The 24,505-nt window shown below is 44.6% G+C and overlaps 1 protein-coding gene across 1 annotated transcript in view; it reads left to right on the top strand.

Moving 5' to 3' along the window:
• Positions 1–24,505, top strand: part of Snx30 (sorting nexin family member 30) — a 122,332-nt gene that overhangs the window by 83,236 nt on the left and 14,591 nt on the right. The window contains exons 4-7 of the mRNA XM_041632439.1: positions 11,036–11,194; positions 16,386–16,581; positions 17,788–17,987; positions 22,570–22,656. Coding sequence (XP_041488373.1) covers positions 11,036–11,194; positions 16,386–16,581; positions 17,788–17,987; positions 22,570–22,656 — 642 coding nt within the window. The remainder of the gene's footprint in view (positions 1–11,035; positions 11,195–16,385; positions 16,582–17,787; positions 17,988–22,569; positions 22,657–24,505) is intronic.

The following is a 24,505-nucleotide window of genomic DNA, read 5'->3' as shown; positions in this document are numbered from 1 at the left end:
CTTGGGTATATTCCCAGGAGTGGTATTGCTGGGTCCAAGGGTAGGTTGATCCCAAATTTCCTGAGAAACCGAAACACTGACTTCCATAGTGGTTGCACAAGATTGCATTCCCACCAGCAATGGATAAGGGTACCCCTTCCTCCACAGCCTCTCCAGCAAAGGCTATCATTGGATTAAAGACCTCACTATCAGTCAGAACACATTGAACCTAATAGAAGAGAAAGTGGGAAGTACCCTACAACAGATGGGCACAGGAGATCGCTTCCTATGTGTAACCCCAACAGCACAGACATTAAGGGCAACATTGAATAAATGGGACCTACTAAAACTGAGAAGCTTCTGTAAAGCAAAGGACACTGTCACTAAGACAAAAAGGCAACCTACTGACTGGGAGAAGATCTTCACCAACCCCGCAACTGACAAAGGTCTGATCTCCAAAATATATAGAGAACTCAGGAAACTAGACTTTAAAATGCTAATTAACCCAATTAAAAAATGGGGCACTGAACTGAACAGAGAATTCTCAGCAGAGGAAGTTCAAATGACCAAAAGACACTTAAGGTCATGCTCAACCTCCTTAGCGATCAGGGAAATGCAAATCAAAACAACTTTGAGATATCATCTTACACCTGTCAGAATGGCTAAAATCAAAAACACCAATGATTGCCATCCAGTTTCTTAAGAATGTGCCTGAGAAAGAAGCAGCCATTTTAGAGCCGTCAGAACAAGTCCTTAAAATAGACTTGGCCAAATGGGCAGCTAGTTGTGTTTTTTTTCCTGAAATAAAAACAAAAAGCAAAAATAAAACAAAAGAAACATATGCTTTTTATTTCAGAACAGCTTTAGGGTTATTGTGAAAATTGGCGAGCAGGTTCTTAGTGTTCAGTATCCAGCTGCACTATTTTACACAGATGTGAGGTGCTTGCCTTCCAGGTCACCAGCCAGGCCCTCGTGTTGTTTTTGCTGTGACAGTATCTCAAGTTTTCTGGGTTTTTGACAGTTTTGGGGTTTTCTAATGAGGTGTTTCATAGACTCTTCAGTGGACACTTGTCTGAAGGCATTCTTACTTAGACCATGGAAGTGGAATGAGGTGTTCTCAAGAAGAAAGTCACAGAGATAAACTGTTAATCCGGGTCACATGACTTGAGAGGATGTTTGCAGGGAGTTTCTACTCAGTCTCATTGTAAGACATTTTCCCTGTAGCCTGTCTTGCTTTCCTCTTGGCAGCTAGTGGCTCTTGTTTTTCTTTATTTCCTTGTGGTTTGGCGCTTGAGCATCAGAAGCTCGAGAGTGACACCTGCTGGTAAGTTGTAGTGCTACTTGTCTGTTGATCCAATGCAGCACTGTGTCTCCAGCATCCCAGAAAGGTCCTGGCATCCTTCAGTATAGTCAGTCTCCTTTGCCTGAGTGGCAATGGTGGGCAGGAGAGTGCTTTGGGAGCAGGCAGGCAGAGACTTGAGTTTCTTCACAAGTTGTTTTTTTTTTTTTGTTAGTTCAAAAAGATTTTTATTTATTTAAAATCTGCCTCCTCCCCGCCACCGCCTCCCATTTCCCTCTCCCTCCCCCAATCCAGTCCCCCTCCCTCGTCAGCCTGAAGAGCAATCAGGGTTCCCTGCCCTGTGGGAAGTCCAAGGACCACCCACCTCCTTCCAGGTCTAGTAAGGTGAGCATCCAAACTGCCTAGGCTCCCACAAAGCCAGTACGTGCAGTAGGATGAAAAACCCATTGCCATTGTTCTTGAGTTCTCAGTAGTCCTCATTGTCCACTATGTTCAGCGAGTCCGGTTTTATCTCAGGTTTTTTCAGACCCAGGCCAGCTGGCCTTGGTGAGTTCCCGATAGAACATCCCCATTGTCTCAGTGTGTGGGTGAACCCCTCGCGGTCCTGAGTTCCTTGCTCATGCTCCCTCTCCTTCTGCTCCTGATTTGGACCTTGGGATTTCAGTCCGGTGCTCCAATGTCTTCACAAGTTCTTGATACTTACCCGAAGTGAAGATTTAATTTAGGAAAGTATCTCTGGTTTAAATTGAGAAGTCAAATGAGAAATGGACTTTTTGCAGTAGCCACAAATCGTCTTACGGAAACTGTTGGGAGGCATCTCTGTATTTAAGCACAGTTGTGTGTTCTTCACTAGAGCTGGTATGTGACTTTGGTGGGAGCATAGGTGAGGGAGAGATTTTAAGGTAGACAGGGAACCTCTACTTAAGCATTGACTCAGTGCTTAAGAGCATTTGTTGCTCTTGCAGAGGACCCAGGTTCTCAGCACCCCCATGGTGGCTCACAACTGTCTATAACTCCAGTTCCAGGGAATCCAACACTCTGTTCTGGTCTCCGAAGGCACCAGACACGCATGTGGAACATAGACATACATGTAGGCAGCACACCCATACACATAAAAGTAAAAATATTTTTAAAAGAAAGCTCATCTAAAATCTTAACAAAAGTGGAAACCCAGGAAAATGTACAACATACTTACTGTATAGATTTTTGCTATCTCCTTTAAGAAAGATTTTATTTTTATTTTTAGATTACTATTAGACTTATTCATTTCATTTTATGTGTGAGTGTTTTATCTGCATATATGTATTATGTGTGTACTTGTGTCCAGCAGCTCAGAAGAGGTTGTTGGGTCTCCAGGAACTGGAGCTGCAGGTAGATGCCTGTGAACCATTACGTGGATGCTGGGACTCGAACATATGCCCTTTCCAAGAGTGACAAGTGTACTGAACCACTGATCCATCTCTCCAATCCCCTTATTTCTGTTTTTAATTATCTAAATATGTGTGTATGTGTCTGTGGAGGCCAGAAAGGGGAGTCAGATCCCTTGGAGCTAGAGTTGTGTGCTGCCTGGCATGGTGCTGGAAACTGAGCCTGGGTCCCCTGCGAGAGTCATATGCGCTCTCAGCCACCGAGCCTCTCCAGCCCCAGGCTGCCTCCCTTTTAAAGTCTTACTGGAGCTGTATATGTACAATTCACTCATTTGAATTTACAGTCCCAGTGCTTTTAGTGTATTCGGGTTCGTGGAACAGCCAAAAAACACCAATGTTAGGCCCTTTCCATTGACCTCACCTGCCACCATCCTCTCCCTCCAGCCTGGTGACCTCTTCTCTACGTCCTGTCCCTACATGGTTTGTATTCTTTCTTACCCTCCTTTCTTACCCTCCGCATGTTTTCAAGGTTCCCCACCTTGGAAACCAGTTAGCACTTCCTACTGTGTGTGAGCAGACGGCATTCTGTCTGCCTGTCCACCCTTGAATGGAATGTCATTTGTTTTCTCCTTTGGCTGTTATGCACAGACTGCTACGGACATTGCATATAAGTCTTCCTGTGGCCAAGTGTTTTTATATTTGGACATCTACCTCAGAGTATAATTGCTAAATTATATGTTATTCTGTATTTAACCATTTGAGGGGCTGCCAGGTATTTGACATGTGAGTTTCAGTTTCTCCACATCTTCACAAACAGTGATTAGTATCTGTCTTTAATAATAGCCATTCTAGTGGGTGTGCATCATATTGTGATTTTAATATGCATTTGCCTGAGAGCTGAGAGCATCCTTTGATGTTCTTGTTGGGTATTTGAATGTCTTCTTGGAGAAATGCCTGTTCAGATTCTTTGCCCATTTGGTTTCTTAAGGATTTATTTTGTTTTTAATTATGTTTGTGTGTCTGGGTATTATATGCATGTGAGTGCCAGTGCCCCTGGAGGCCAGAGGCATGGATGTCCCTGGAGCTGGAACTTTGGCAGTTATGTGTCCTGGACGTGGGCACTAGAGTCAAACTTGAGTTCTCCGAATAGCAGAACGTGCTCTTCACCTTCAGCCATCTCCCTGGCCTCCTTTTGTCCCCTTAAAAAATGAGTTGTTTTTCCGTTTTTGTGGAAAAGAGCTTTAGAATCTATTCGAATTGGTTTGGAAACATAGGGGAGAGTGGTCTTAGGACATTTGCCAATCTATCTGTCTCCCCGTCTTAAGTCAGCTCTGTTAAACATGTCTGAGAATGGCTGTGCTGTCTGCTTTGACTGCTCAGGTTAGGGGTGCGGAGATAAAGGTCGAGAGATAAAACTCTGGTTGAGTGCTTTCCCAGAATGCATAGGAATGACCGAGTTCCATCTCCAGTTCCCAGGGGGGTCACTGAAGCCATAGAAGTTGTAACCAGTTAAACAATGACCCGGATGCTCGACTTGCTTCTCCTCGTGAACTGTAATATGCCTGTTTTTTTTTCAAGTCTCTGTGACTTCAGACTTGGCATCCTTTGTGGGCTCTGATGGAAAAACCCAGTTGCCTGCTTCTTAGACCCACCCCTTTTTTTTTCCTGAGGAGAATCTCAAGATAATTTATAAATGATTGACTTTCCTTTCAATTCTTCTTTATCATCACAATCCTGGCCTGCTTAAAGTATCCTGTCATTGTGTGTCTCCCCCTTCCCACCCTGTGGTTCGGGGGTTGAACACAGAACCTCACATATGCTGAGCATGCTTTCTCACCACCGAACAGCATAAATCCTTAATTGTGTGCACATCACTGACGGATACCTGGCAGGAACAGTTTAAAAGGAAAGAGGGTGCATTTGGCTTACAGTTTTAAACCTTGGTTGGTTGGACCCATTCCTCTGAGCCTGAGGATCACAGCATTGGGAGCATGTGGCTGAAGCTGCTCACCTCATAGCAGCCAGGACCAGAACCAGGATAGAACCCCCATAGACATGCCCCCCGCCCCAGTAGCCTGTTTCATCCAACCACTCACCAACTCTTAGTTTCTGTCCCTTTTCCCAAATAGCACTGCGACCTGGGACCAAGCCTTTCACATATGAGTCTGTAGGAAACATTTGAGATTCAAAACCTAACAGAGCCCTTTGAGGTTTTGTGGTATCCTGACAGTTTTTTTTTTCTTTCTATATTGCTTTGTTCCTCTGGAATTTTTAAAGCAGAAGGAAGTAATCAGTTGCACATGCTGGGAGTTGAGTGAGCGTAGAGTGTGCAGACAGTCTGTAAAGACAGTTTTCTTTTTGCCCTGTAATGGAGACACCAGAAAGTCTTGAGTTGAGACTATTTTCCCACACTGTTTCTTTGTAAGTCACATAACTGCTGTACATTTTACAGATAGACAGTGTCATGAGTATGTCACCACAGTCAAGACAGTAAACACATCCACCCCTTCAGAAGTGTCTCTGTGTGTACGAACCCTTAATACAACGTCTCCCATAACAAATTTTAAAATTATAATATTTTTATTATTCTTAGAGAATTAAAATTACGTCTCCTTTTGCTCTGTTTTGTCTTTTATTTTTTTAGCAGTACTGGGGATCAAACCTAGGGCCTCATACCCTATCATAGCACAAGCTTAGGTGCACACCTGCTGTCCACTGGAGATGATGCTCATCGTGTGTATGTATGAAGTAAACAGCTCTCTATGTGTTCCTGTCCCACCCCAGGCAACCACCGCTGTGTTTCCTGTGACTCACTACACGGCAGACAGATGGCATGATTAGATGGGCATGTGTAGGGAGACGGTGTGCACACATCTATTAAACACTCTGGTGTTTAGTTTTACTTGCAAAATGAATGTTTGCTTTTCCCAAAGGAGGAAAGAAGTGTTTGCTATGCAGCTTTCTTCTCACTAGAGTTAATGAGAGGAATTTGTGTTGCAGCAACTGTTTTCCCCAATTTGAAATGATAAAATGACTTCATTTTCTAGCCACTCACTGGGGTTTTTCTGTCGGCTTAGTGGCTGCACATGAATTTACTGCTGTTTTAATTGTTGTCTCTAGCACCACAGCCGTGCCGTGGCCTGGCGGGGCTTCCAGTTCAATAGTCCTGGCTCTGCTGTAGCTTCAGTGTGTAGGTTTAATTAACCTATACATTTAAATTAATTTAATTTAATTCTATCATTTTAATTACCAATAAGACTGTAACTGAAAAAGCATGGGATAAAACCGGACTCTCTGAACATGGCGAATAATGAGGGCTGATGAGAAGCCAAGGACAATGGCACGGGGTTTTGATCCTACTTAATGTTCTGGCTTTGTGGGATCCTAGCCAGTTTGGATGTTCACCTTCCTAGATATGGACGGAGGCGGGAGGACCTAGGACTTACCACAGGGCAGGGAACCCTGACTGCTCTTTGGACTGGAGAGGGAGAGGGAGAGGAGTGGGGGGAGGGGGAGAAGGGTGGGAGGAAGGTGGGAGGAGGGGGAGGGAAATGGGAGGCAGGGAGGAGGTGGAAACTTGTTTTTTTTTTTTTCCTTTTCTCAATAAAAAAAAAAGACTCTGCAGTCGAAGGCTGGGGTTAAAAGCCTGCTAGCTTAGAGAGGCTGAGCAGCAACTAGTTGGTCTTACTTTTTGGCCAGAGACACCACAAAAAAAATGTCTCTTCCCTCATCCCAGAAACCAAGAGGAAGCTCAGACTTCAGTCCCTGTCCCTTCCTTCCTATGTGTCTTCTCTATCCAAATTGCTGGATTCTCTAGGCCAATTTTGATCAGCTAGTCACTGGCTCTACCCCCTGATTCTAGCTATAACTTTATTGGGAGTGTTAGAGTGCCATCAGAATATCTCACACTAAGTCCCTCTTTTTATATAAAACATTTGCACATGCATGTGCTATCTGCCACATGTATGCAGTGCCCATGGAGGCCAGAAGGGGGCATTGGGTCCCCTGGAGCTGGAGTTTCAGGCAGTTGTGAGATACTTGATGTGGGTACTGGGAACCAAACTCTTGTCCTCTTCAAGAGCAGCAAGAGTTCCTGACTGACAGGCCATCTCTTTAGCACCCCACCCTTTATTTTGAAGTACTTTTAGCTTTAGGGAAGTGTAGTAATAGGAGCGGTGGGGCTGCATCCCCGGCACCGGCCACCCCCACGGCTAGCTTTACCCAAAATAATTACACGGAAACTGTATTCTTTTAAACACTGCTTGGCCCTTTAGCTCTAGCCCTTACTGGCTAATTCTGATATCCCGATCAACCCATCTCTAATAATCTGCGAGAACCGGTCTTACCGGGAAGATTCTAGCCTAGTCCATCCTGGGTAGGAGCTTCATAGCGTGTGTCTGCCCGGGAGCCAGGAGCATGGCGTCTCTCTCAGACGTCTGCTCCCGAGAGGAGAGCTGTGGAGTCTGAGCTCACTTCCTCTTCCTCCCAACGTTCTGTTCTGTTTACTCCTCCCACCTATCTTCTAACCAATAAAATGGGCCAAGGCAGTTCCTTTATTAGCCAATGACCTTCCTCCATTAGGGAAGTTAATGGTAAAATATTGATTGAACTTGCCAAGTACCTTGAATTAAACTAGGGTTGGCAATTATTCTTCTTAATGGCATGATTTCTAATCTTGATGCTTCTTTGTTTGACAGTGAATCATGCCTTGGAGTGGGGTTCTCTATCAAGTTGGTAAGGGTAGGATGGGACAGGTTTCAGTGATGAAGTCTTGCCGGGCGATGGTGGTGCACGCCTTTAATCCCAGCACTCGGGAGGCAGAGGCAGGTGGATCTCTGTGAGTTCGAGGCCAGCCTGGTCCACAAGAGCTAGTTCCAGGACAGGAACCAAAAGCTACGGAGAAACCCTGTCTCGAAAAAAAAAAAAAAGTGATGAAGTCTTTGTTGAATTCAGGGAAGATTCTGACTCTTGACAAGACGTTGTCACATCCATGATTGCGTTTAGATTGTTACTTAGACATACACTTCTCTGTGGCAATGTACAGGAAACATGCTTTTATTTCAAATAACAGACTAGATTTAAGCAAAAACCACGTGTAATATTTAGCCCCAAGTCTCAGGGGTATAATGTCACTGTTTCAAAATTAAACCCTTACGTTTCCAATAAGATTATTTCCAATAGATTATTGTAATAATTTGCAAGTAGGATTTTTTGTAGATTCCAATATTTATCTGTACAAATATTTAGGGTGTTTGTTTTTGAGACAGGGACCTGTTATGTAGTTCACCCTAGCTGATATATCCCAGTATGGTCTCAGGTTTCTCTTGCCTTAGTCTTCTGAATGTTGGGATTACATGTGTGTATCATCACATCCAAGTTCATTACAGTTTTGATTCATTTCCCAGGTAATTAAGCGGGTATCTTTTCAGGTGTGCCTTGGCTGTTTGTAGGTTCTGGGAGAAATCACCAATATTATTGAGCTTCATCATCATCCCATTTGCTCTTTTTTTTAAAAAAAAATGTGTTTTTAGATATTTTAAAACTCAAACACTTTATTTTATTGTATATAATCATTATATGTGGTACTGTAATATTAAGGATAGTTTTCTACAGATATATGTCCACTAAGCATATCCGCCTCTCCACCTCCGTTTAGTCCCCCATGTATTTATAAAATCTAGGAGCCACATCTGTGGTTAGTTATCTCCAGTGCTTGTAATTCAACATAACTCGTTTACAGCTGAAGACTCACTGTGTATATGGCACAGTTGCTCATCCATCCCTCCATTCAGTCCCTAGCTTAGCTGTTGTGAAGTGTCTGTGTGATACGCTGGCTTAGAGTCTCTCAGTCAGATACCAGTTGTATAACAAGGTTATTTAGCAGATCTACTTTCATTTTTTGTTCTTTTTTTTTTTTTACAGATTTTATTCATGGGTTAAACAGTGATTAACTCTGAGTCAACAATAATGCAAGGATTTTGCATTAAGACAAGAAATAAAAGTTCTTCCCCTTGGTGTCATTTAACTAAGAGCGAGCCCCGGTTTGAATTCTCTACTTCATGTTCCCTGTTCCTTCAATCCTTTGTCTTATGATCTGAATCTGTGTCTGTCTGCAGGGTGTCTTTGTGAATCTGTCCCTGTGTCTGGATCTTCTGTCTGTGTGTCTGTGCTTAAATGAAGGGCTTTACTCTGTCTCTATTGAACAGCACATGAGAAAGAATGGGATACGTTATGGAAATCTTTAACAGAGTTTTATGAGGGATTAAGCCACTGGCTCCAAGCTACTCACATAACAAACAGTATTATAAATACTGTTTATCAATCAATATTCATAAATGTTGCTTTCAACCTTGGTAGTAGATTTTAGAAAGTTGCTTTCAATCTCTGTGCTTGCTGCTTTCAGCAAGTGATACCCATGCATTGTTCTGGGCCAGGGGCATGGAATTTAAGATTACAGCTATGAACTGGGCAGTGATGGCACATGTTGTTAATCCTAGCACTCTGGGAGGCAGAGGCAGGCAAATTTCCCAGGTCTAGTCCATTCTGGTCTACAGAGTCAGTCCCAGGACAGCCAAGGCTACACAGAGAAATCCTGTCTCAAAAAAACAAAGAACAATAAAAACAGAAAGCTCATAGCGGTGCTGTGCATCCGTTTAGACTGTAAACGGTGATCACCCGAGAGATCCAAGGCGGGGAAGGATGAGTGTTCAGTTAAAGGCAGGCTAAACAGTTTGAGTACACAGTAAGGCTAGCTGTCTGACTTATATGACCTCAAGGTGTTTTATTATTAATTCTGGCTGTGTGGTCCAGCAAACACTAGTCTCTTAGACTACAAGAGATAATTTTTAGAATATTTCATTGCCACAGTTATGTTCTTTGCTTTTGTCTTACTATAAAGACTTTGCTAGCCTAGAACTCAAGATCCACCTGCCTCTGCCTCCAGGAGTGCTGGGATTAAAGATGTCTACTATCAAGGAAATCCAATTTTTAGTTTACTGAGGGACCCCCCCCCCACACACACACACTGGTTTCCATAGTGAAGGAATTGGTGTATATTTCTACCAGTGGTAGGTAGATAAGGCTTCCCTCTGTCTACATTTTCACCAACATTTTTTTTTTGTCAGAACCCAGATATTTTTCAACTGTGCATAGCAGTCGGTTTTCCTCTGGGAGGCAGTAAGATAGACATATTTAGTCACTCATTTGAGCAAGCTACCAAGGAAATAAACAAAGCTCAAAGGTCCCTGGAAGAGCAACTAGTTTACATAGTTCAACAGTGTTGGCTCAAAGATTTATGATAGAAAAAGTTGAATAAGAGAAATAAGGAAAGTTACATTTCAATTACAAACCTAAAAGGAAAATAAAGATCGTCTTAAACTGTGTGAGTTTGCCCTCTTCCTTATTTCTGCATTTGAACTGGGAACAGAATCTTAAGCTATTTTAATAAATTTTTGTGTGCTTGATGTTGTCTGCCCCCTTCCTTAGTGTGTGTCTGTGTGTATGTGTATGCATACGTGGGGAGTGTAGGTTCATGTGTGTGCCTGTGTGTACAAGTGTGTATGGAGGCCAGCCGTGGGTGTTGTTCCTCTGGCATTGTCTGCCCTTTCTTTTATTTTCATGTTCTTTATTTTATTTTATTTTGGACATGGAGTCTTCCACAGTCTAGGAGCTCACTGAATAGGCTAGGCTGTCTCCCCAGCCTTTGCTTTCTGGTCTTAGAATTTGTCTTCCATCTTTCTTCTTATAACATCTATGCATGTTTAAAGACAATCTACCTGTATTTTCTGGACAGATGTTGACTTCTCAGTAGTTCAGGGGCTGTGCTATAGTGGTTTGTTCTGTGCATATCAAACTGAGAGGACAGTTGGATTTGCTACATCTGCGTTTCCCAAAAATCTTTGTGTTGATGATAATATAAAGTCTAACACTCGGAAAAAGCACACACCTTTAATCCCAGCACTAAGTAGACAAAGGCAGGTGGATCTCTGAGTTCAAGACCAGCCTGGTCTACAAGTTGTGAGTTCCAGCACAGCCAAGACTACACAGAGAAACCCTGTGTTGGTAGAAAAAGATTTAACAGATTAAGAACTACTATACTTAGGCTAGAAATACAGTGCAGTTGGTAAAGTGCTCGGCATAAAATGATATGGTAGGATATACCTGTAATCTCAGTGTGAAGTTGGAGTCCTGAGGAAAGAGCTCAAGGTCATCTTCAGATACAAAGTGAGTTTGAGACTAGGCTGGACTATGTGAGATCCTACCTCAAAAAAAAAAAAAATGGGAAGAAAGACAAAAATAAGCACCAGCTTGTTCAGATAGGCAGTACATATTCATTAGCCCGGGGAGTTTTCCTGCCCCATCTTGACTGCTCCGTTTCTCTCCATCTCAGCCGCTTCCTGAGAAGTTTGTGGTGAAAGGGGTCGTGGATCGTTTCTCAGAAGAGTTTGTGGAGACCAGAAGAAAAGCTCTGGATAAATTCCTAAAAAGGATTACAGATCACCCTGTGCTCTCTTTCAATGAACACTTCAATGTATTCCTCACTGCTAAGGTATGGGCAGAATTTTGTGTATTTCTCTGTAAATGATTATTATTGGGCTCCTTCTCAAACCACTGCTTTGCTCTTTCGCGAGCCGCTTCCGTGAGTAGTGCCCTGAGGTGGGCATCATAAGGTCTTCGACTTTGGGTGCCCGCGGCATTAGCATGTTTTCTGTTTTAGAATCCTAGAGGAGGACAGGCTGCCCCTTTGTCTTAGCAATAGAAGTCGGAATTTTTACTTGCCAGAAACAGAAGTGTCCTGTTGATGCTTCTTGGCAGTGTTAGTAGGTGAGGCTTACCAACAGTAGGTACAAAAGCGAAAGGACAGTGTCCTTCGGGGCTGGAAGGATGCTTCAGTGGATCAGGTATTGGCCACAGAAGCCTCAGGAGCCAAATCTTCTTTCCAGGACCCACATAAGCGTGGAAAGACCCAGCTCCACAGGGTTACCCTCTGACCTCCGCATGCCACCCACATACCAAAGTACACATACACACACACTCAAAATAACACATTATAAAAGTTTTCTCCATAAGAACCTGTTGTACACACAAAGGTCCAGGAATGTTAAACATGCAGAGGCTTCTTCTCAAAGGAAGAATTACCTGTTTTCCACCCAGAAGGCTGAGCGTGGACACTGTTAACAACTTGGTGACCATTTTACTGTCTGTGGAGGCAGATCTCACCCACTGTCTTAGGGTTTCTGTTGCTGTGAGACGACACCATGACTGTAGCAACTCTTATAAATGAAAACATTTAATTGGGGATAACTCACTTACAGTTTCAGGGGTTTAGTCCAGATGGGGTGGCATGCAGGCAGACAGAGTGATGGAGCTGAGAGTCCATTAGCAACAGGAAGTTGACTGAGATATTGGGTGGTATCTTGAGCATAGGAAATCCCAAAACCCGCCCCCCACAGTGACACACTTCCTCCAACAAGGCCGTAACTGCTCTAACAAACCACACCTAGTAGTACCTCTCCCTGTGAGATTATGGGGGCCAATTACATTCAAACTGCCACACCTACCTTTTGCTATAAAGGCAGACCTCACCCATATCACCCAAAATGTTTATCCCAGACACTTCCCTCCCTAGAACATTATCTTTAGCTCTCAGTTAATAGAACCCATCCTTAGGAGAGATGTTACGTGTACTTTATGGCCTCTATGCTACTCCCCAGGTCTGATCCAGATTGACGAAGTTAATCTGAGCCGAGTTTTCTTTCTCACCTCTTCCCTGCCTTGATACCTTCGGGCCCCCTCAAGAGCCCCTCAAGAAATAACTGTAGCTTCATTTCTCAGCCGAGGGAACTGAAGTTCAGAGAGATTCAGCCTGTTCATTTGGCATCTCTAGGACTTGAAACTGGGTCCTGTGGCTCTTAAGGCCTGATTCCCATCTGTACCACAAGGCCTGGACATTGCTTGCTGTTGGCAGAACTGACCTGAAATCCGAGGCTCCACTCTTCCTACGCAGAAATGTGACACATGCCTGAGCATGTGTCACTCTCCCTAGCCATCCCAGTTAGCTACAGATTCCTGCATTCACGCCAGATGTAGAATGCTCTAATTGACAAGGGTGTTGAGGTCTAAGTACTGTCCGTTTCACGCTGTTAAAATTGCAGAGGCATGTGTGCAGATGGCAACTGCTAAAATTTAAGGCTTCTGGAAGAGTCTGTTTTCCACTCATGGAAACTTTCTGGCAAAGTCCTCTAAGCTTTTGTTTTTAACTTCCATGGATAGCAACCCATACAACAGCTCCCCCTACAGACTGAACATGTTTGATGTAAGCATTTCTCAGTGTACTAATACTTGGGTATGGTTCCCCCAAAGTGCACGTCAGTTCTCAGGGTGCAGGTCCTTTGTCCAGAAGCCCCAGGCTGTCCTCATTACTGAGTGTAGTGTGGGAGGGTTGTGTCTGATTCCTGTTCCTCAGGAGTCTGAGTGGAGAATGAGTAGGAGACCCTGTCTTGGAGAGAGATGAACTGAGAGTTCTGGGCTCACCAGTGTGACAAACCCTGACCCATGTGAGTGAGTGCAGGCGAGCAACCCTTAAACAGTTCTGCCTGGACGTGGTGTGGTGCACACTTGGGAGGTAGAAGCACGAGGACTGGGACAGGGTCATCCTCGGTTACATAGTGAATTGAAAACCAGCCTGGGATACATGAGCCCCTTTCTGAAGAAGCAGAGAAGAAAGCCAGAACCAAAACAAACTGCAAGCCCACTTTAGTGTCACTTGCCCAACTAAACACACCAAATAGCCCGTTTGTTTGGGGTTTGTGGGGTTTTTTTGGTTGTTGTTGTTTGTTTTTTCTAAGACCAGGTTTCTCTGTGTGGCTTTGAAGCCTGTCTTGGAACTCGCTTTGTAGACCAGGCTGGTGTCAAACTCACAGAAGTCCTCCTGCCTCTGCTTCCCGAGTGCTGGGATTAAAGGTGTGCGCTATCACACCCAGAAACCCATCTTTTCTTTTGAACTGTGATAAACTATATATAGTGTTAACCCTTTCTGAGTGGCCAGGCCAGGTTGCTATGCCAACACTCTCCAGAACTCTCCTAGGACTCTCCAGTCTTCCAAATCTGAAACTCTACTCCTGAGACAAGAGCTGCTTCTCTCCACGTCACTCTTGTATATTTTCCTTTGATGAAACTGTTGTGTGAAGAGTTGTCAGCAAACATCTGTTCCTCCCCCAGACAGGACACCAATGACTCCAAGGTCATGATTTCTCCAAAGCCAAGCTCCACAAACCAGTGGGTTCGCGGAGTTTTGTTTACAGAGCCTGGAGAAGGAGTTACATACAGGAGAAAGTACGACTGTAACCACCACACCACACAACAGTCTCACTCCAGTGAATTTCCCTGTAGCTACGTAGATAAGTACTCCCTCCTGTTAAGCTGACTCCGACCACAGACGAGACTTACCTACAGCTGAGAGGAGGTCGAGGAAGGAGTGACTGGGGTCTCAGTTAAGGGTTTGATGATCTTCCTTCTATGATTAGCAACAGGCCTGACCTGGGTGTCATGGCTGTCAGTTAACCTGGGAAGGCAGTGTCTTAGAGCAGGGAGTGTCTGAGTCCATAGATGAGCATTTGCACAGACAATCTCTTGGTGATGACATCCCAAACTAGGCACGTCACCAAGACGAAGCCTGTGGTGCTGGGAGGGTGTGAGGAAGCTCAGTGGGCTGGGTTTGGGCTGTGCCGATAGGTACCACTAATAATTTCATCCACTTGGTAGTTGACTTGCCTGCGGCACATGAACTCAGCAACAGTGAGGCTTCGGTGACAGTCGTGAGGAAGTCTGGTGCCTTTGGGAATGTCAGGACGTCAGGATAGGAGATGGAAGCTTTAGAATATTCTCCCAATTGCCTGACTGAGATGGAGAGGTGCTAGAGGGAATTACTGTTGTACTCATGTGGGCATGGGCACTCTTGTCGTTCACCAGGTATTGGTTCTTTACAGGTCAGGTCATGAGAAAGCCATAGCCTAGCTCTAACCCCCTCCCATGAACTGGGGGTGATTGTTCTGTTTGTGTAGTGGTGTGGAAGAGACACCAGCACCTTCTGTAAACCCATCTCTGAAAGTGATGCAGGACAGCCTAAGATACATTTCAGTAATGGGAACAGGCTTGTTCCCCGATGGGCTCGTTACACTTCCGGTTTGTTACTGTTTTAAGACGGAGTCTCTGGTGGTTTGAAGAAGAGTGGGCCCACATTGGTTCCTGTATTTGAATGCTTGGTCATCAGAGTGAGAAGGATCGGGAGGTGTGGCCTTGTTAGGGGAGGTGTGTCACTGGAGGTGGGCTAGAGATTTCAAAAGCCCACACCAGGTCCAGTGGTCTGTCAGTCTGTTTGAGCTGCCCTGCCCAATAAATCAGGATTTCTCTCCTCTCTTGCCCTCCCCTCCTCTCCCTCTCTGCCAGTGGATCAGGATGTAGCTCTCAGCTACTTTTTCAGCACCAAGCATACTGCCATGTTCCCTGCTATGACAATGGACTAAACATCAGAAATTGTAAGCAGGTTCCAATTAAATGCTTTCTTTTATAAGAGTTGCCTTAGTCATGGTGTCTCTTCACAGCAATGGAGCAGTGACCATGATAGAGTCTCACTTTGTAGCCCATGCTAGCTCGAACTCCTGATCCTCATCCCTTAGCCTCCCAAGTGCTGGAGTGATGGGCATGCACCACCAGCTTTTTGTTTGTTTGTTTGGTTGGTTGGTTGGTTGGTTTGGGGGACAGGGTCTTACTATATAGACTAAACTCACAGCTATCCACTTGCCTCTGCCTCCTGAGTAATGGAACCACAGATGCTGCACAGTGTATCTTTTTAAAGCTGCAGTATTTGAATACAAGAGGTTTAAAATCCCAACCCATTACCCACTTTTGCTGACTCACAGAGTTTAAAGTTTGTTTGCAATGACACCTCAGCTGAGTTCCTAGCAGTGCCTCTGTTGTCTCTTCTCAGCGCCCCGCCTTCTTCCCTCCACCTTCCTTATGTGGCTCTAGTTGAGTCTGAGTGTGTGAATGGAATAAATCTTTGGGCATTTAATTTTGTGCTAAGACAGCATGAGGCATTTTTACCAAAGATTTTACAAAAGTTGTGTTAGAAAGAGTGTTGCGTTTAAAAACAGGATGTAGTAAAGACAGGGTGTAGATTAGACTAGAGGATCTAGGGCCCCACCATGTTGACAGGGAATCCGGACATGAGCATATGGATGTGAGTCTGGTGTCTGTGGTAGAGTGCTGTTCCCAAGCTGCCATCGTATCAGAGCAGCTGTGACTATTGATGTCCATCATAGAAGGCCAGGCATGTGTGTGCCGGGCACTTCATCCCGCCCACACCCTCTTTCACTTCACAGCCAGCTGGTCTTGGCAGATGCTACTCTGTATAGACTCTAGAAGTTTAGCTGAGGGAGGCTGTCCATATTTGTGGCTATGGGGCTGTCGTCATCCATGCGGGGGGAGACACCTGCACTCTGTAAGTAAGTCCCTGACTCCTCACTTTGAACTTTGGACTTGTACTTTGATTTGCCCTTTAAGAGTAGGTAGATGTTTATCTGGCCTCCCAATGGAAAGAGTTCCCACAGTGGGGCTATCGTGTGCTTGCGGCCCTAACAGCCCTGCTTTCTAGTACTTCCGTTTCCAATGAGACACGGCTTCTGGAGCTGTTTCCTTAGCCCTGGCCACGTGACCAAATGGTACTTTGTCATCGGCAGGACCTGAATGCCTATAAGAAGCAGGGAATGGCACTGCTGAGCAGAATGGGGGAGTCAGTCAAGCACGTCACGGGCGGCTATAAGCTGAGGAGTCGGCCTCTGGAGTTTGCAGCCATCGGCGACTACTTAGACACTTTTGCACTCAAACTGGGAACCATTGACCGGATAGCCCAGCGGATCATCAAGGAAGAAATAGGTGAGCCCTTTGTTGAGACGAGTGGTGCCCAGAGTGATGGGGATGGCATTCATACATACCGGGCTGAAGCAGCCTGCAGAAATGCCGCAGTGGTAGAACCAGGCCTTGTTCTGCTTGAAAACTACACACAGAGAGGGAGGGGCTAGTTGTGACTAGAATGGAGTTTTGTGCTCAGGCCTTTGTCCTGCACTCAGCATGGTGCTTTCCCATGCTCTCCATCCACAGGAATAAACTTATCAGAGAGGTGGTGTGGGCATCCACGTTTGCCAAGGTTATGACCCAGTAAACTTTTGAACTCCTTCACCATGCCCTGCTTCTCTTCACACCTCTTCTGTCCTTGTCACTGCTTGTCTACCTGTCTCCTGTCATGGCCACCTGATTAGCCACATCCCGGTACAGTGGGGCAGTTTGTCCTCTCACACAGATATAGGCCAGACATACCAGAACAATGGTGTCACGCAGGCCTTTTAAAACACGCGTCAGTTACTGTCAATTGCTAATAGTTAAACACAGCAACCACATTTTGTCAAAACTGGCAAGAATCCTGGTGACAAAGAAAAAAGGGCCAGATTTACCCTGTAGGGGTGAAAAATATTTTTTTCTTCTTCCCTGGAACCACTGATAGGACTGTTGAGTGAGAGACTGCGTCTGCCTATCTGAGACCACATCTCTTCCAGCAAGGTGTGCTCCCCATTAACCCTCTTGTTTCTCCATTGTGAATGATTTTTTTTTCTTTTAAAAAGATCCCACTGCTGGGTACTAAAGACATGACTCAGATTAAGAGCCCTTGTTGCTCTTGCAGAGGACCTGGATTCAGTTCTAGAACCTGTGGACTCACAACCATCTATAACTCCAGTTCCAGGGGATCCGAGGCCCTCTGAACCTTTATGAAAGTCTTCCCACATTGCTTTGTAAGATGTTGCACTTGCAGCAGGGGAAGAGGTGATTATTTTCAAAGTTCCCTGGGTTTACTCTTAGTCACTTTCCCATGTAGGGCATTTTGGTTCCTGTTAACAAGAATCCTAGATGTTTGGATGTTAGTAATTTGCAATAGCTTTGAGAAATTAAAAACATTGTTAGGAATATATTACACTTAAAGGAAGGCATGCCCAGGAAAGAGAACAGCCAAGGCTGTGCACCCAGTTCCTGACTCAGTCATACACTGAGAGCTCCCAGCTAGATTCCAAGTGGCTTCTCTTCCTATAGAGTACCTCGTAGAGCTGAGGGAATATGGGCCCGTGTATTCCACGTGGAGCGCCTTGGAAGGTGAACTGTCGGAGCCCCTGGAAGGTGTGTCGGCCTGCATTGGGAACTGCTCCACGGCCTTGGAAGAGCTGACTGATGATGTAACAGAGGAATTTCTACCAGTGCTCAGGGAATACATTCTGTACTCAGACTCCATGAAGGTAAACTGGCTTGCTTTCTGTGCAGCGTCAAGTGCATGTGGTATCTGTCCATCTCTGTGGTCCGGAAGACTGACGCCACAGACAGATAGATAGAACGTGTGGTGAACAGAGGGTGGGAATTAAGTGGAAGAAAAGATCGGAAGAGATTTTCCATCAGTGTTCTCATACTGAGGAATGCGATGCTGTGGGAGAAGGAGTTAAATAACTTTGGGAATTTTTTTTTTTCCGAGACAGGGTTTCTCTGTAGTTTTTGGTGCCTGTCCTGGAACTAGCTCTTGTAGACCAGGCTGGCCTCGAACTCACAAAGATCCTCCTGCCTCTGCCTCCCAAGTGCTGGGATTAAAGGCGTGCGCCACCATTGCCCGGCTAACTTTGGGAATTAAAAACATGATTTGTTGGGGCTGAAGACATGGCCCAGTGATTAAGAGCACTGGCTTCTCTTCCAAAGGATCCAGGTTCAATTCCCAGCACCCACATGACTTCTTAGAATTGTTTGTAGATCCAATCCCAGGAATCCACTTCTAGTCTCCTCAGACAGCCGGCACTTGTGTGGTGCACAGGCAAAGCATCCATACACATAAAAAATAGTTAATTAAAAAAGCACATGATTTGTTAAATAAAATTTGTAAAGTTGGAAAATGTGGTTGAGGAAATCTTAGAAAGCAAGACCAGAAAGTTGGAAACTAAAACTCAGCTGCAGATATGCCAAAACTGGGGCAGAAGGTGAGCGAGTGAGTGGCGGTGAGCACTAATCTCAAGGCTCAGCATCCTTTGAGGAACTCCTCGCTGAGGGAACGGGGATAACCAGGGGAAGGAAATTAAGAAAGAGATAATACAAGAAAATCTCCCAAATCTGAAGATACAAATCTTTTCATTACAAAGAATGTGCACCTCAGATATCTATGCTCCTACAGTCAAGTAAAAATATATCATTACAACTGCAAAAAACTAAAGCCAAGGACTGGGTATCTCAGTGGAACACTCGACTAGCATGCTTGAGAATCTAGGTTCAACTCTCAGCACTGGGGAAGAATCGTGAACAGTTACTGGGCTGGGGAGATGGCTGGATAAGCCAGGTGTGGCTATAGCATCTGTAACCACAGTGCTGAGTGGTGATGGGGGTGGCAGAAACAGGAGCATTACTGGGACTTGCCAGATGGTTATTAGTCTAGGTGCAAAAAACCTATAAACTCCAGGTTCTGTGAGAGACCTTGTCTCAAGATCTGAGGAGAATAATGTGGGGCCTGATAGAGGGAGACACCAGTGTCCTTTCTGGGCTCTATGTGCATGAACATAGGTGTGCGATGAAACACACATACACAGGTATTTTAGAAAACGGTTTCTTACTGTGGTCTCATATCCAGTACTGCTCAAATTGTCTCACACAATTTTTATAGTCCTCCCTCCAAAACCTATCAGAATCTACATATATATATATATATGTATATAAGGTTTAAATATTTTAAAATTTCTTTCCATCTTTTTCCTCACAATTCTCTTGTTAAAAGTGAAAACTGAACTGAGTCCTTAGCCTTCTCTTCATCTGAGCAGAAAACCAGTGAAGTTCCAGATTATCAGGACAGCTTAAAATCCTGCTGAAGTGCTCTTCCTCTGAAAGTGGCATCCGAGAGAAGTTCTGTCCTTCACATCCTCAGTCCTTCCCATATTTGTCCCCGTTTTACTTTTCCTTCGTGCTGTGTCCAGTACTGCTTACTTGCTTGTTGTTCGTCTCTTGTCTGGCATGGAAGCTCCATGAAGGCAGAACTGTTTTGTTCTCTGCCCCTAGATTGATGGATCTTGATGCTGAGAGGCAGAAGTGGGGGAGAAAACTAGTGTTGCCTAGAGAGGCTCAGGTGGCTTGTGTTTGTTCTTTGGAGCTTCTTGACTCTTTCATCCCCATATGAACCCTCTCTAATAGCCATAAGCTGGCTTGACCAACCGTACTCCAGAGACTGTGTTTGGAGTGGCGAGCCATCCTTAACATGGCCGGCGCTATGTAGAGGGCTCCCCTTAGAAGATGCTCAACCTTCAGCATGGCTGGGTTGTTGGGCTGTGAAACCCTAAACAGAAGATGATGGACACTGAGTTGCTGCCGTCCTGTTACCCAGCAGTGGGACTTCAGACAGGCTCTGCACAGTCACCATGCCAAGTCTCCTCATTTAGACAATAGGCTCTATGTCCTTTGCCTCCGCCCGTTTGTCAGGAGCCTTTTATGCTATCCCGTGATTCTGGGATGCAAGCCCAGATCCGCCCCTCTCCCAACTCTGCTCCTGAAGAGAGCATCCCATTTGCTCCAGGCGAGGTTGGGTGGCAGAGACTTGGACAGAGAGCAACCCAGACTACTGGATCTGAGCTTCTCTTGCCCTCTTTGTGGAATGGGTTGAGTAGTTAGTTGCCCTCTAGACTATGGTAGCCATCTAGGGTGCATGAATCTTCTCTCACTTCCCTCCTCTCAAGGGTCTTGGCATCCTCAACTAGAGACATAATAAAAATAGGGAGAGAAAACCACACTCTGGGTTGGCAGTCCAAGGCGTTTTCTCAGCAACATTGATTCTCAGATGCTGGTCACACCAACAGTACATGTCTGTGCGACTTGAATCCTTGAAATGCTAGACTGGAAGTGCCTGCTTTTTCCAGTAAGATGTGCAGCGTTCTGTAAAGGGGAGTACGTGGACGCTGGATGGGACGCCGTCACTCCCACAGACAGTATCATATGTTTAGTTCTCCTGGGCGGAGAGGATGATTTTCAGTGCTCCTGGTACCAGGCAGGTAGATGTAGACTGCAGCCTAGGCTTTGTGAAATCAGAAATCCTAGGTTCTTGTTACCTTCCTTTGTCTTGTGTTATAGATTTAGCCTGTTCAGTGTGGTAGCCACTGTCATATATAATTATTTACTTAACTTTAAATTTAAAGAAAGAAAGAAAACTTCAGGGCTGGAGAAATAACTCAGTGCTGCCTTTACAGAGGACACAAATTATGGTTCCACCACCCACATCCGGTGCTCACAACTGTCCATAACTCAGGCATCTGACACCTCTGCTCTTGCAAGAGCAGGAACCTGCTTTCTCTCTCTCTCTCTCTCTCTCTCTCTCTCTCTCTCTCTCTCTCATACACGCACGCACACACACACACACACACACATGAACACAAATCCATGACTTCACTCACATGAACCACATGTCATGTCAAGTATTCGATAGGCAGATGTTAAAGAACATTCCCATCGCAACAGAAGGCTCCATTGGAAACATTAGTGAGTGTGGGGAGTGAACATCAGAGCCCTTAGGAGAAAGATGACCAGCCCACCTGGAGGACGAATGGTTGCAGAGTACATGTTCTTCAAAGTAAATTCTCCAGTAGAAGACTTAGGGCTCCCGGTGTGGATGTTTCCCTTTAGAAAATGGGCTGTAGAGAACCTTCAGGCATTTAGTTACTCGGAGCTTTGGACACATCCTCAGGGGTACCAAGTGCCTCACACTTAGTCCAGAAATGGGTTCTTCCTGCCCTGACTCCATGCTGTGATGGAAGGTCCCTGTAGAATCCGTGATTAGAGATTGTCTAGGTAACTTGTTGCTTCTGAGTCAGTGGGTAAGAAGGCTCTGACCATATTTGGTTTGCCAGTTTTTAATATTCCAGAAAAAGGTTCAGGGGAAGAACTGAGATGTGCTTTTTTTTTAATTTTATTTTTTCTACAAGCTCTTGTGTCTGGCACTGTAGGGATAAGATTGGAGGAAGGGAAGTGAGTTGGGGCAGAGTCTCAAGGTGTCACTGCCCGGTACTACGTGTTGGTATGTCGCCTCTTCCTCCCAGGTCCACTGTCACTGAGCCCATTTGCTGCTCTCCAGGGACTCAGAACTCTTGTACATCCAGCCTTATATGCATCAGGACCTTTTCCAGATTGAACCCTCAGAGGAGAACTGAGCCTCTGCATCCTCTACCTGACCCAAAATAGAGAATAAGCAAGTGGCAAATCAACACCAGGGATCAGCCCGGCAGACTAAGGCGTCAAGAAATCTGTAATTACTCTGTAATGGAGTGACGGTAGCTGGCTAGTGAGTTCCTAAAACTTGTTGAGAACAGGTTTAGATGCTCTCACCACAAAAAACGAGCATGAGGTGATACCTGCTAATTAGCTCAGCTTAGCCACATCATAATATGCATGTATTTTAGAGCAATTCATACACAATAAATGAATATGTATGATTTTTGTCAATTATATAAATTAATAATTACAATTAAGAACTATTTTGACTGTTCTTTTTCCCCTGAACCCAGAGACTGCCCTGCATTTAAGCGTAGAGCTAAGCATTTGCCAACGTTCTCTGTATGCAGAGGCTAAGGCCTCTGGGCAGTGTGGCGATGGGTGCACGTTCCCCTACTTGCTCTTCCAAAATCTGTTGCTGTCAACATCTGGTGTTCTTCCCTGGAGAGCCCCATCTCCAGGATTGGTTCTCCTTCCTCCCCTCCTCTTTTCCTCAGAAACTGGTGTTATGTGCGGCTTTTGGAGCATAATCCCTGTCCCGGGTTGGGAGTTGGAGAGCCCTTTGCAGACTGTTAACATGTTTCTCTCTGCCTTCCACAGAATGTATTGAAGAAGAGGGACCAAGTTCAGGCTGAGTACGAAGCCAAACTGGAAGCTGTGGCTCTGAGAAAGGAAGATCGTCCCAAGGTCAGGCCAGCCCCCAACAAAGGCTGGGCGGAAAGCTGCAGGCTCCCACTGATGCTGTTGCAATCTTGCCACTACAGATATATTGTTCTCTTTGCTTGTTTTTGATTAGAATTTGCAGTGGTATTCACAGAAGGGGTGGGGATTATTAGAAAGATAATAGTAGGGACCAATGTTCAGGCAGATAATTGAACATCGGAACTAGTTAGTCATTTATCCACCCCTCCCTGGAATAGATTTGGAGATTTTGAAACCCAGACTTCAGAGATAACACTCCTTGACTTTGTGTGTGTCTTTAAAACAAATGTTTCACATGATACTGTACTACTAATCTGTCCCAAAGAGGAGGCAGTATTCTTATCCCATTCCGTCACAGAACAGTTCTGTGAACTGCTTAGCATGTCAGATGCAGATGTACAGAAATGTTTCTGTACCCAGTATGCCATCATAGCAAGCACAGGTGCACGTCTCTCGTGTTGATTAATGTGTCTCTATAGTGATCAATGGGAACTAGCCAGCTCCCAAATAATGACATGGAGATTTCTTAGAATTATGAAAGTAAGGCCTATAGCTTAGGCTTGATCCTAACTAGCTCTAACTTAGCCCATTTATAGTAATCTACACTCTACCACATGGCATTACCCCTCTTCCATCTTGACCCTCCTGTTTCCTCACAGTATCTCCTGTGTGCCTCTTCCTTTCTCTCCCCAGAAATCCTCCTGCCTAGCTATTGGCCATTCAGCTTTTTATTACAATAATCACAGCAATACATCTTCACACAGTGTAAAATTTCCCACATTTCCCCCTTTTGTCTAAATAAGAAGGAAAGGTTGCAACTCTAACACAGTAAAACTATATACATTAAGAACAATTATTAGGTAAGAATTATATTCATGAGGCTGGAAGGACGGCTCAGCAGTTAAGAGCACTGGCTGTCCTCCCAGAGGTCCTGAGTTCAATTCCCAGCAACCACATGATGGCTCACAGCCATCATGAGATCTGGTGCCCTCTTTTGGCCTCTAAGAATACATGCAGACAGAACACTGTATATGTAATAAATAATTAAATCTTTTTAAAAATGCAACATGTCTTTAAAAAAAAGAATTATATCCACAATGTCCATTTCATTTGTATTTGGCAAATTTGGAGAGGCTACTGTATTTCTATTCAATCTTAGTGAGTCTAAAATTTTGTACCTATACCACTTTCTATCATAACTTGTATTATGATCCTAAAAATATCTTTTTGGACCTTAAAACATAGTTTTGATTGTTAGAGGAGGTCACTTGTTTGTTTCCTGGCTGCTCAGACCCGAAATAATTACACAAAACTGTATTAATTAAAACACTGCTTGGCCAATCACTTAAGCATATTGCTGGCTAGGTCTAATATATTAAAATTATTTTATATTTTATCACGAAGCTCCTGGTTTACTGGCAAGGTTCTGGCCTGTCTGTCTCCTGCTCCATGGCTTCTCCCTGGCTCCGCCTGCTCCTTTCTCTGTCCGCTTGGAATTCCCGCCTTGTCCGCTTCTGCACTATAATAGGCCCAAGCAGCTTTATTATCCATTAACCAATAAAAGCAACACATATAAAGAAGGACTTCCCACATCATTTGATAAACAACTTAAGCTTTTATGTTTTCAGCCTTAAAAAACGGTATACCTATAATGTAAGTTTTTTTTCTGAATTTGGTAACAAGGAAAACTGTAAAACTATAAATATCTAGTCCTCAACCCCATCAAAGACCCAAGAAGGATAAAATATTACTTGAGTAAACAGGAAGTGTAGAGTGAACAACTTCTAAAATTATAGAAACAGCAGAGAACTTTGGCTTGGTCACCCAAGGTTCC

Source organism: Microtus oregoni, unplaced genomic scaffold (assembly GCF_018167655.1).
Source record: "Microtus oregoni isolate MIOR12 unplaced genomic scaffold, Mior012 000041F_ref0000270, whole genome shotgun sequence".
In the NCBI taxonomy this organism is placed as follows: Eukaryota; Metazoa; Chordata; class Mammalia; order Rodentia; family Cricetidae; genus Microtus; species Microtus oregoni.
Note: the sequence above shows the minus strand (reverse complement) of the source record. Positions and strands in the feature narration are given on the sequence as shown.